Source organism: Lithobates pipiens, unplaced genomic scaffold (assembly GCF_037356315.1).
Source record: "Lithobates pipiens isolate NorthernLeopardFrog02 unplaced genomic scaffold, aLitPip1_a1.2 Scaffold_1, whole genome shotgun sequence".
NCBI classification, from domain to species: domain Eukaryota; kingdom Metazoa; phylum Chordata; class Amphibia; order Anura; family Ranidae; genus Lithobates; species Lithobates pipiens.
Genome location: NW_027507685.1, coordinates 115,703,084 through 115,715,872, shown reverse-complemented (window position 1 = coordinate 115,715,872; position 12,789 = coordinate 115,703,084). Strand labels below are relative to the sequence as shown.

General features: G+C 47.6%; 2 protein-coding genes across 16 annotated transcripts in view; both read left to right on the top strand.

The window, feature by feature from the left end:
• The window catches only part of LOC143971569 (IST1 homolog), a 30,895-nt gene extending 28,707 nt beyond the window's left edge, over window positions 1-2,188 (top strand). For 2 of the 3 annotated variants that reach the window (XM_077474389.1, XM_077474388.1), the window contains 2 exons: window positions 249-282; window positions 1,983-2,188. In XM_077474389.1, coding sequence (XP_077330515.1) covers window positions 249-282; window positions 1,983-2,167 — 219 coding nt within the window. In that variant the 3' untranslated portion in view covers window positions 2,168-2,188. The remainder of the gene's footprint in view (window positions 1-248; window positions 283-1,982) is intronic. The other variant, XM_077474390.1, reaches the window with a different exon arrangement.
• Window positions 2,189-4,999: 2,811 nt separating this feature from the next.
• Window positions 5,000-12,789, top strand: part of LOC143970083 (IST1 homolog) — a 114,829-nt gene continuing 107,039 nt past the window's right edge. For 12 of the 13 annotated variants that reach the window (XM_077474375.1, XM_077474377.1, XM_077474373.1 and 9 more), the window contains exons 1-3: window positions 5,001-5,154; window positions 6,045-6,152; window positions 8,417-8,597. In XM_077474375.1, the coding sequence (XP_077330501.1) occupies window positions 6,047-6,152; window positions 8,417-8,597 (287 nt within the window). In that variant the 5' untranslated portion in view covers window positions 5,001-5,154; window positions 6,045-6,046. Of the gene's footprint in view, window positions 5,155-6,044; window positions 6,153-8,416; window positions 8,598-12,789 lie in introns of all 13 variants that reach the window. The other variant, XM_077474378.1, reaches the window with a different exon arrangement.

Here is a 12,789-nt window from a genome sequence, read left to right as displayed (position 1 = left end):
TCTCCTGCCCCCCCCCCCCCCTCAGTTCCCTGTGCGCTCTCCTGGCCCCTCCCAGTTTCTTGTGCGCTCTCCTGGCCCCCCACCCAGTTTCTTCTGCGCTGATCTCCAATATGATTGGACTCAACTGACTGCTTTATAAGTGACATCACTTTTCATACTTTGCATTTATTTATTGAAAAGCTTGATTGACATTGTGATGGATATGATCCTCTGTGATGACTATGATGACTATGCTTCTCTTGTCCTAGGCGGGGCCCCAAGCTTCACCTCCACCAGCTTCAGGTAAATGCTACCGACTCGCCTTTCATAGGTCTCACTGAGTGCTAGCTCTGGGGGTTCACCGAGTTCTATAAATGAAAACTCAATACCAAACCGAAACATGTGCAGGACTTTCCAGGCACCACACAGAGATTTCTCACACATGGAATCTGTTGATTTTTTTTTATTAATCTAAATATATAAAATGTAGAACAAAGCAATAAACGTCCCAGGTTGATACATTGTTCTTATCATAGCTCTATAAACAACATTCCGCATGACACGCCTGACGCCATTGCATTGGTGGCATTTTACCATCAATACAATATCAACCTGTATGAATCAAGAGCATGGCCGATGGTGAGGTGGCATCCCATCTCGATGCGTTTCACAGCCTCAGTCCCCTTCTTCAGGATACAACTGGTTACAGTGAAAATAATGCAATAGGTTATTCATTAAACCTGTGCCCCTCCTTCTGTCACCACAACACCTGTGCCCCTCCTTCTGTCACCACAGCACCCATGCCCCCCTTTGATCACCACAACGCCTGTGCCCCCTCCTTCCATCACCACAACACCTGTGCCCCCCTCCTTCTGTCACCACAACACCTGTGCCCCCTCCTTCTGTCACCACAACACCTGTGCCCCCCTTCTGTCACCACAACACCTGTTCCCCCCCTTCTGTCACCACAACACCTGTGCCCCCCTTCTGTCACCACAACACCTGTGCCCCCTCCTTTCATCACCACAACACCTGAGCCCCTTCCTGTTGTCACCACAACACCTGTGCTCTCCCTTGCTACTGTCACCACAGCTCCTGTGCCCTCCCTTCCTACTGTCAACACAGTACATGTACCCCCTCACAGTGTCACAATAGCACCTGTGCCCCCCTTCTGTCACCACAACACCTGTGCCCCCTCCTTCTGTCACCACAACACCTGTGCCCCCTTCTGTCACCACAACACCTGTGCCCCCTCCTTCCGTCACCACAGCACCTGTGCCCCCCCTTCTGTCACCACAACACCTGTGCCCCCTCCTTCCATAACCACAACACCTGTGCCCCCCTTCTGTCACCACAACACCTGTGCCCCCTCCTTCTGTCACCACAGCACCTGTGCCCCCCTTCTATAACCACAGCGCCTGTGCCCCCTCCTTCTGTCACCACACCTGTGCCCCCTCCTTCTGTCACCACAACACCTGTGCCCCCTCCTTCCATCACCACAACACCTGTGCCCCCTCCTTCCATCACCACAACACCTGTGCCCCCCTACTTCTGTCACCACAACACCTGTGCCCTCTCCTTTCATCACCACAACACCTGTGCCCCTTCCTGTTGTCACCACAAAACCTGTGCCCTCCCTTGCTACTGTCACCACAGCTCCTGTGCCCTCCCTTCCTACTGTCACCACAGTACAGGTACCCCCTCCCAGTGTCACAATAGCACATGTGCCCCCCCCCATCCCTGTTGTGACACCCCCCACTGCCACCACACTACCCAAGCCCCCCCCCCCCCCCCGATGTCACCACAGCACCTCTGGTCCCCTCCCCTTCATAACAGGACCAACCTTCTTCTTGACTTGCCTGTTCATACCGAGAACACAGACAGTGAAGTCTTTAAAGTTGATATTCAAAGTAGGATTGATAATACCAAATAATAACTGGGGGGGGTTCATTCAATGCCCCCACACGGCCTCTTCAGTACTAACAAGCTGTGTTATTTTCCAGGTCCTGCAGTAAATCACCCATTGCCAACTCCATTGTTGTCATCGGCTCCTGGTGCTCCACAGCCGGGTGACCTGAGACCCATCCAGCCCATGGCCAACGTCACCAAAACTGAGAGGAGCAGTGTGGATGCAGCCGTGTCAGAATATTCCAGGGATGACGAATATTTATATGAAATTATTGAATAAATCTTACTAAATATAAAAAAATCTCTCTTCTTGCTTGTGCTGTTGGCCCCATGGGCCAGAATGACGGATCACAGGGGGGTACAGGATCAGATCACAGGGGGGGCACAGGGTCAGATCACAGGGGGGCACAGGGTCAGCTCACAGGGGGGTACAGGGTCAGCTCACAGGGGGGTACAGGGTCAGATCACGGGGGGGAACAGGGTCATTGTCACAGCGGGTACAGGGTCAGATCACGGGGGGTACATGGTCAGATCAAAGGGGGTACAGGGTCAGATCACAGGGGGTACAGGGTCAGATCACAGGGGGCACAGGGTCATTGTCACAGGGGGTACAGGGTCAGATCACAGGGGGGTACAGGGTCAGATCACGGGGGAGCACAGGGTCAGATCACGGGGGGGCACAGGGTCATTGTCACAGGGGGGTATAGGGTCAGATCACAGGGGGGTACAGGGTCAGATCACAGGGGGGCACAGATTCATTGTCACAGGGGGGCACAGGGTCAGATCACAGGGTCATTGTCACAGGGGGGTACAGGGTCAGATCACAGGGGGGTACAGGGCCAGATCACGGGGGGCACAGGGTCATTGTCACAGGGGGATACAGGGTCAGATCACAGGGGGGTATAGGTTCAGATCACGGGGGGCACAGGGTCATTGTGTCAGGGGGGTACAGGGTCAGATCGCAGGGGGTACAGGGTCAGATCACAGGGAGCACAGGATCAGATCACAGGGGGTACAGGGTCAGATCACAGAATCATTGTCACAGGGGGGTACAGGGTCAGATCACAGGGGGGTACAGGGTCAGATCACGGGGGGGGGGGGGGCACAGGGTCATTGTCACAGGGGGAACAGGGTCAGATCACATGGGGTACAGGGTAAGGTCACATTGGGTAGAGGGACAGAACACAGGGGGGTACAGGGAGGGTCAGATCACAGGGGGTAGTGGGACAGAACATGGGGGGGGTACAGGGAGGGTCAGATCACAGGGGGTACAGGGTCAGATCACAGGGGGTACAGGGTAAGGTCATAGGGGGCACAGGGACAGAACAAAGAGGGGTACAGGGAGGGTCAGATCACAGGGGGTACAGGGACATAACACAGGGGAGGTACAGGGAGGGTCAGATCACAGGGGATAGAGGGTCAGATCACAGGGGGTACAGAGTGAGGTCACAGGGGGTGCAGTTAAGTGAACAATGAAGACTTGTAGATTCTGTACTGAGGATCGGAGGCCATGGAGGAAACCAGCAACACATTCCATCAGACAGCTGGGAGGAGATATGGATACAATGTACGTTGGTGTGACGATTATTATGGGTTGGGCAAAAAGGTAATAACTATGTAACGAAGCCGATTCCATTACGGAGAAACAACAAAAGGCAGAAGAATATTTTCTATAGTAAATGTGACCTCCATATGAAAACATCTCAGAGCACCAAGGGGTCCATTTATCAATATTTTCACCCAAGATTCACATGTTTTTCAATAGGAGAAATGTGTAAATTTTGGTTGGAAGTGATATCAGTTTTGGGTGAAAACATTGATCTATCGCCCCCCCCCCCCCCCCCCCCCGCCCCAGAGGTATCACAATTACAAATATCAGGATTTGGGCTATTATAGTTAAAGTATAACTAAAGGCAAAACTTTTTTTAGTGTTGGATGGAGTGGAGAGGGATTACACTACCTGTCAGGTTTTTATTGCAGTCTGTATCCCCGGTATGGGAGATTCCCCCTCTCTATTTCTCCTGTTTAACATTATCATTGAAAGTGAAGTAAAAGAAAATCCCATATTTTGGGTTGTCCCCAAAAAAGTAGCAGAGAGGAAATCTTCCAATGGGGACACTAGTTCTGGTGATCTGGGTGGGGCCACAAGGAATTCTCCTAATTTTCAGGGATTTCCTCTCACTTCCTGAATGGATAAGGGACAGGAAGTGGAGGAAAATCTCCCCAATGGGACACAGATGGGGAAAAAAAAATCTGACTGGTCATAACTCTTCCTTACTCTGTCCAAAATGGGAAAAAAAAGTGTCTAGAGTTCTACTTTAAGGCTTGCCTTAGTCCTCTGTCACTTATGATCTGTTAAAGGAAGTGAAAAATAACATGATCCCCCAATAAAAATAAAAAGCCTAAAAAAAACAATATTAGAGGTTCCTCCAACTGAAGAGCGATGCTAGTGGTTGGACATGTGAAGAACGTTGCTGGTCGTTGGACATGTGAAGAATGTTGCTAGTCGTTGGACATGTGAAGAACGTTGCTAGTCGTTGGACATGTGAAGAACCTTGCTAGTCGTTGGACATGTGAAGAATGGTGCTAGTCGTTGGACATGTAAATAACATTGCTAGTCGTTAGACATGTGAAGAACGTTGCTAGTCGTTGGACATGTGAAGAACGTTGCTAGTTGTTGGACATGTGAAGAACATTGCTAGTCATTAGACATGTGAAGAACATTGCTAGTCCTTGGACATGTGATGAACATTGCTAGTCGTTGGACATGTAAATAACATTGCTAGTCGTTAGACATGTGAAGAACGTTGCTAGTCGTTGGACATGTGAAGAACGTTGCTAGTCGTTGGACATGTGAAGAACATTGCTAGTCATTAGACATGTGAAGAACATTGCTAGTCGTTGGACATGTGATGAACATTGCTAGTCGTTGGACATGTGAAGGATGTTGCTAGTCGTTGGACATGTGAAGAACGTTGCTAGTCATTGGACATGTGAAGAACGTTGCTAGTGGTTGAATGTGTGAAGAACGTTGGTTTATTACATTTTCCATGCATTTCCTTCTCTGGTTAGCCATTTGCTTTGAGCGCTGATTTAATCTTTAACAATATTGCTCATGGCTTCCAGATGAACCTTGCAGATAAGCCTGATAGACTATGTACTTAGGAGGACAATGTGCAGATATCACCCATCTGCTTAGCGCATAGCTCGCGGCTAAGACCATCCCTGGATTTTCCTTTATTGAAGACGTGCAGTAGGTGACCTCAGGTAAGTTCCCCCAGGTAAAAGGGACTTCACAAAATCTGTATCTCTGTAGGTGTCCCCAATGTCAGCTCTGCACACGACGGGTGTAGAATGAGGTTCCTGTGACCATGTGTAACCAATGATTCAAGGTGCTCTCCTTTGCACCTTCATCCAGTATACCCTCCCCCCCCCACCCCACATCTCACAGGTGTGGGCAATTATCCAGATGGTATCATTTATCACCTGTTAGTTGTAGATATGACGCAAGGGTGGGAGCTCTGTGGCTCTTTTTTGCTAAGCTTTGGGGGTCTCAGTTGGCCAAGGATTAGCCTGGTTTGGGTTCTTTCTAAGCCCTTGTACACACGGTCAGAAATTCGACAACCAAATCCGTCGGATTTTGTCCGACGGATCTTGTCCGAAACTGTTGCATACACACGGTCGGACAAAGTTGTTGGAAAATCCGATCTTTCAGAACGTGATGGCATAATTTCGTTACGATGGGACTATGTTCAGGCTAGTAGCCAATAGCTTTGATGTAGGAATTTGATCTGAGCATGCGTGGCACTTTGTCCGATCTGAATTCTCTACACATGATCGGAGTATGTCCGATCGGAGCATTTTGTCGGCAAATATTTCCGGCAAGTTGGAAAATTTGGTCCGACGGATATTCCAACGGAAACAGTCCGATGCAGACCACACACAGTCGGAATCTCCGACAAAACGCTCCGATCGGACACATTCCGTCGGAATCTCCGATCGTGTGTACAAGGGCTAAGACTTATCCATCCAACACGTTCTTTACAAACTCGGAAACCCGGATTTATGGTGAGATCTGCCCTTGTCTCGACCTGATTTGTAACATAGCAGGTTCCATGATTTACTGTACACTTATATATCTATTTATTTATGTTAAGGGATGTCGGCACTACTGGATATGTTCAAGAAAAACGTCAAACCTCAAACTATTGCTTCCAGTTTGCAGAACACGCAACGGAAACTCCGGCAAGTGGTGGCCAATAAATGTAAGTACTCTTGGAAAAGTAAAATGCGGGGAAGGGGTGGGGTGTTTATGTAAGGGGGTGGGTGTCGGTGGACGAGCGAGGCTCCGGGAACACCTCTGGCTCTGGTGACTCTCTCTTCCTATCTATGGTTCATCTTTCTTCAGTTCTATTCTTTCCCTTTTTATTTTCCTTCCTTTTTGCACAATGTTGGATTACGGGTCACAAGCCGAGGCTTAGTTACCCCTCGTACAGGTTCAGCTGATATCTGTAGAAGGCATTGGACCTGACTGCTGCACACCCAATGTTTCTGATAAGCTTGTATACAGAGCCAGTGCAAGGATTTCTGTCTACTTAGGCAAAGGTGCATATCAGTGCTGCCTTATCAGTGCCCGCCAGTGAAGAAGAAAACGTACTTACTTACAAAATTTTATAAGAGAAACAAAGAAAATTTTTTAAATTTGTTTAACAAAACATAAAAACCCAGAGGCAGTGGCGTTGCTGGGGGGGGGGGGGCTTTTGGGGCTACAGCCCCAATCTGGGACCCATAGCCCCTGAGTCTCTGCATTGGTCCCCAAGGGGATGGGAGGCTCTCTTAGGACCCTGATGTAAGTGGGGGGGGGGGCTCTCTGGGGACCCTGATTTAAGGGGGAGGCTCTCTGGGGACCCTGATTTAAGCTGAGGCTCTCTGGGGACCCTAATGTAAGTGGGGGTCTCTGGGAACCCTGATGTAAGTGGGGGACTCTTTGGGGACCCTGATACAAGGGGGAGACTCTCTGGGGAATGTGATGTAAGGGGGGGGCTCTCTGGGGACTCTAATGTAATTGGGGGTCTCTGGGAACCCTGATGTAAGTGGGGGACTCTTTGGGGACCCTGATACAAGGGGGAGGCTCTCTGGGGACTGTGATGTAATGGGAGCTCTCTGGGGACCCTGATTTTAAGGGGGAGGCTCTCTGGGCACCCTGATTTAAGGGGGAGGCTTTCTGGGGACCCTAATGTAAGGGAGGCTTCTCTGGGAACCCTGATGTAAGTGGGGGACTCTCTGGGGACCCTGATGCAAGGGGGAGACTCTCTGGGGAATGTGATGTAAGGGGGGGCTCTCTGGGGACTCTAATGTAATTGGGGGTGCTCTCTGAGGATATATACACACGCACATATATTACTGTATATACAAGTGTATGCCCACCCAAGCATATGACTTTCTTTACTACGCTGCTATGGGCTCTAGCCCCAGATCTTTTGTAGACCCCGCAACACCCCTGCCCAAAGGTGATTAAATACCACCAAAAGAAAACTGTGTGAAAAAGAATGATAAAATTGTCACACGTGTACAGTGTTACATGACCGTGTAATTGTCATTCAAAGTGTGAGAGCACTGAAAGCTAAAAATTGGCCTGGGCAGGGAGGGAGGGGGGGCTTGTTATTGAAGGGGTTAAAAGTCATGTTAGGCCTGAAGATTATTTAACCCCCCCCCCCCCCCAAACTGCATTTTACCACCCCCCTCCCCCCATGCTGGCACCCTAAGGTGGCTGCTTAAAGCGGGAGTCCACCGGGACTCCGCGTTTTTTTTTTTTTTTTTTAAAAGCCAGCAGCTACAAATACTGCAGCTGCTGACTTTTAAATAGTGACACTTACCTGTCCAGCGCGCCCGCGATGTCGGCACCCGAAGCCGATCGCTCGCTCGGCTGCCGGGTCCCGCCGCCATCTTGGGTATGGGAATCAGGAAATGGAGCCTTTCGGCTTCATTTCCCGGTTCCCTACTGCGCATGCGCGAGCCGCGCGGCGCAATCTGGACGGTCCCCGCTGCCTCTGAGAGCTGTGTGTTTCCCAGCAGGCAGCGGGGCACTTGCTGAAGGGGGCGGGCCCCGTTCCGCAGAGAGCTAGCCCGCAAGTGGGTGCAGTTACCTGGATTATCCAGGTAACTGCACCCCCCTCCCCCCTGAAAGGTGCCGATTGTGGCACCGGAGGGGGGGGGGATTCCGATGAGCGGAGGTCCATTTTAGGGTGGACCTCCGCTTTAAGCTGCCTTCCGGCTGCACCGGCCCAGCTTCTATTTTATATTACTTGGCACTTGTTTATTGCAGTCATATGTTTCCATCGTACTGAACCCAAAATTAAAGTGCTATTAAAGGTTGTTTGTTTTTTTTTGTTTTTTTATGTAAAAAAAACAAAACACCTGCTCTGTTCTAGTTTAGCCCCCGACCTTCCTCTTTTCCCTTCCCCCTATCGGCGGTGCTCAGTGCAGCATTACCTATAATTTACCAGATTCCAACTTTCTTCCCCCACAGCTGAAGAAAGAAAAAAGATCACAAAAGAGATTGTAGATTGTATGACCTCAGGAAATACGGAGCGTGCCAAGATTAAAGTGATCCCAGTAATCCGAGAAGACAATCGAATATATGCCATGGAGATTCTGGAGACGTACTGTGGTCTGCTCTACCAACAAGCTGGGCTTATCGAATCATCCAGGTAAGTGGCGCTACCAATGGCCGGTCTTCCAAGGGTCACAAAAATCTCTTCTTCTGATGGTATTTGATTGCCTCTGCGATTTTTATTTTTTGCGATATAAATGGAAAAAGACTGAAAATTTCGAGAAAAAAATATATTTTCTACTTTTTGTTATAAGAAAAATCGAATAAACTCAATTTTAATCATACATTTAGGGCAAAATTTATTCAGCCACATGTCTTTAGTAAAAAAAATATCAATAAGCATATATTTATTGGTTTGCGCAAAAGTTATAGGGTCTACAAACTAGAGTACATTCTCTGGAATTTACACAGCTTTTAATTTATGACTGCCTATCTAATTTCTTGGGGTGCTAAAATGGCAGGGCAGTACAAACCCCCCCAAATGACCCCATTTTGGAAAGTAGACACCCCAAGGAAATTGCTGAGAGGCATGTTGAGCCCATTGAATATTTTTTTTTTTGTCCCAAGTGATTGAATAATGACACAAAAAAAAAAAAAGTTTACAAAAAGTTGTCACTAAATGATATATTGCTCACACATGCCATAGTTATATGTGGAATTTCACCCCAAAATATATTCTGCTGCTTCTCCTGAGTACAGGGATACCACATATGTGGGACTTTTTGGGAGTCTAGCCGCGTACGGCACCCCGAAAACCAATCACTGCCTTCAGGATTTTTAAGGGTGCAAATTTTTGATTTCACTCCTCACTACCTATCACAGTTTCGAAGGCCATAAAATGCCAAAATAACACAAAACCCCCCCAAATGACCCCATTTTGGAAAGTAGACACCCCAAGGAAATTGCTGAGAGGCATGTTGAGCCCATTGAATATTTTTTTTTTGTCCCAAGTGATTGAATAATGACACAAAAAAAAAAAAAGTTTACAAAAAGTTGTCACTAAATGATATATTGCTCACACATGCCATAGTTATATGTGGAATTTCACCCCAAAATATATTCTGCTGCTTCTCCTGAGTACAGGGATACCACATATGTGGGACTTTTTGGGAGTCTAGCCGCGTACGGCACCCCGAAAACCAATCACTGCCTTCAGGATTTTTAAGGGTGGAAATTTTTGATTTCACTCCTCACTACCTATCACAGTTTCGAAGGCCATAAAATGCCAAAATAACACAAAACCCCCACAAATGACCCCATTTTGGAAAGTAGACACCCCAAGGAAATTGTGGAGGGGCATGTTGAGCCCATTGAATATTTTTTTTTTGTCCCAAGTGATTGAATAATGACACAAAAAAAAAAAAGTTTACAAAAAGTTGTCACTAAATGATATATTGCTCACACATGCCATAGTTATATGTGGAATTTCACCCCAAAATATATTCTGCTGCTTCTCCTGAGTACAGGGATACCACATATGTGGGACTTTTTGGGAGTCTAGCCGCGTACGGGCCCCCGAAAACCAATCACTGCCTTCAGGATTTCTAAGGGTGCAAATTTTTGATTTCACTCCTCACTACCTATCACAGTTTCGAATGCCATAAAATGCCAAAATAACACAAAACCCCCCCAAATGACCCCATTTTGGAAAGTAGACACCCCAAGGAAATTGTGGAGGGGCATGTTGAGCCCATTGAATATTTTTTTTTTGTCCCAAGTGATTGAATAATGACACAAAAAAAAAAAGTTTACAAAAAGTTGTCACTAAATGATATATTGCTCACACATGCCATAGTTATATGTGGAATTGCATCCCAAAATATATTCTGCTGCTTCTCCTGAGTACAGGGATACCACATATGTGGGACTTTTTGGGAGTCTAGCCGCGTACGGGACCCCGAAAACCAATCACTGCCTTCAGGATTTCTAAGGGTGCAAATTTTTGATTTCACTCCTCACTACCTATCACAGTTTTGAAGGCCATAAAATGCCAACATAGCACAAAATCCCCCCCCCCCCAGGACCCCATTTTGGAAAGTAGACACCCCAAGCTATTTACTGAGAGGCATGTTGAGTCCATGAAATATTTTATATTTTGCCACAAGTTGCAGGAATTTTATTTTATTATTTTTTTTTTGCACAAAGTTGTCACTAAATGATATACTGCTCACACATGCTATGGGCATAAGTGAAATTACACCCCAAAATAAATTTTTCTGCTTCTCCTGAGTACGGGGTTACCACATGTGGGGGACTTTTTGGGAGCCTAGCCACGTACGGGACCCCGAAAACCAAGCACTGCCTTCAGGATTTAAATATAAAACGCTACCAAAAAAAACTGTTAGCGATCGCAGGGATCAGGCCTGACTCTGCGAACGCTGCAGTTATGTGTTTAGTGTTTTGGAAGTGACAGTGATCGATCGATACTGCACTTGGGTGGGCTGGGCGGAGGGGCAAAACGCAGGTGCCAGCAGGTATCTAGGCTGATCCCGCTAACAATGCGTTTTTTTAACCCTAAACTGCTGGGGACGCTGGTATAGATCTGATCAGATCAGATCAGATATTGATCTGTTCAGATTCTATACCACTAAGGGAGGTTTATGCTTTGTGCGTGGGTGTTAGCAGTACTGGCACTAACCTAGCGCTGCCTGGGGCGACGCAGACCCTGACCCTAAAACCTAATTGATATCACCCGCCGGGTGATCATTAGGTTAAACCTTTATTGGGTAATAAATGGTGGGTGCCCTGATGCTATAAAAAGCAAACTAACTAACCAGAGTCATCCGTAACATACGGTGATCACTGGTGAAAGGGTTAACTAGGGGCAATCAGGGGGTTAAAATCTTTATTAGGTAGTATATGGGGGTCCCTGTCGCTATATAAAAACCTGACAGGGAACCTAAATAACTAACTGGCTAACCAGCGTCACCAGTGGCACTTATACGGTGATCGCTGGTGAAAGGGTTAACTAGGGGCAATAAGGGGGTTAAAACCGTTATTGGGTAGTATGTGGGGGTACCTAGCGCTATAAAAACCTGGCGGTGAACCTAAAAAAATAACTAGCTACCTAGCGGCACCAGTCACACTAATACAGCGATCAGAAAAATGATCACTTAGTGACACTGGCAAAAGGGGGTGAAAGGGTTAACTAGGGGCAATCAGGGGGTTAAAACCATTATTGGGTAGTATATCAGGGTACCTAGCGCTATAAAAACCTGGCGGTGAACCTAAAAAAATAACTAGCTACCTAGCGGCACTAGTGACACCAATGCAGCAATCAGAAAAACGATTGCTTAGTGACACTGGCAAAAGGGGGTGAAAGGGTTAACTCTAGGGGCAATCAGGGGGTTAAACCTTTATTGGGGGGGTAGGGGGCTACCCTGGACCTAACACTAACTGCCCTGACAGTTTTTACAGATACAACTGACACTAAATGCAGTGATCAGTAAATAAATTATCACTGCAATCAGTGACACTGTGACTGGGAGGGGGGGGATCGGGGGGGTGATCGGGGGGGGGGGGGGATTCGTGTGCCTATGTGTACCTACATGTCAGTGTAGTGTTTGGTGAACTTACTTTCTCTGTTCTCCTCGCAGTCCGGTCAAAAAGACCGCCCCGAGGAGAATGACATCACTTCCTCCCTGCCTGTGTTTACAATACACAGCTGAGGAAGCTTCTCATTCGCCAGGAGCGATCGAGAGGGGATGGCCAGAAACCAACGGCCATCCCCTCATCCAGGATCGCTCCTGAAGCGAAACACATCGTCGCATCCAGCGGGAAGGGGTCCGATCGGACCCCCCACCCGCTGAAAGGCAAGCATGTACATGTACGTTCTTGTGCCTGTTGGTGCCATTGTGCCGACGTACATTGCCATGCGGCGGTCCTTAAGTGGTTAAACTTGATCCTACAATACATCCGGAAGGTATTCAGAGAGCATCACTTTTCCCACATTTTGTTATGACACGGCCTTATCCCAAAATGGATTAAATCCATTATTTTCCCTCAAAATTCTACAAACCATCCCCCATAATGACAACGTGAGAGAAGTTTGTATATAAGTATCTCAGGCTCCTCCCATGTACATAAGAATCACAGACTCCTCCCATGTACATAAGTATCACAGGCTCCTCCCATGTACATAAGTATCAAAGGCTCCTCCCATGTACATAAGTATCATAGGCTCCTCCCATGTACATAAGTATCAAAGACTCCTCCCATGTACATAAGTATCACATGTTCCTCATATCCCAGGCTCCTCCCATGTACATAAGTATCACAGGCTCCTCCCA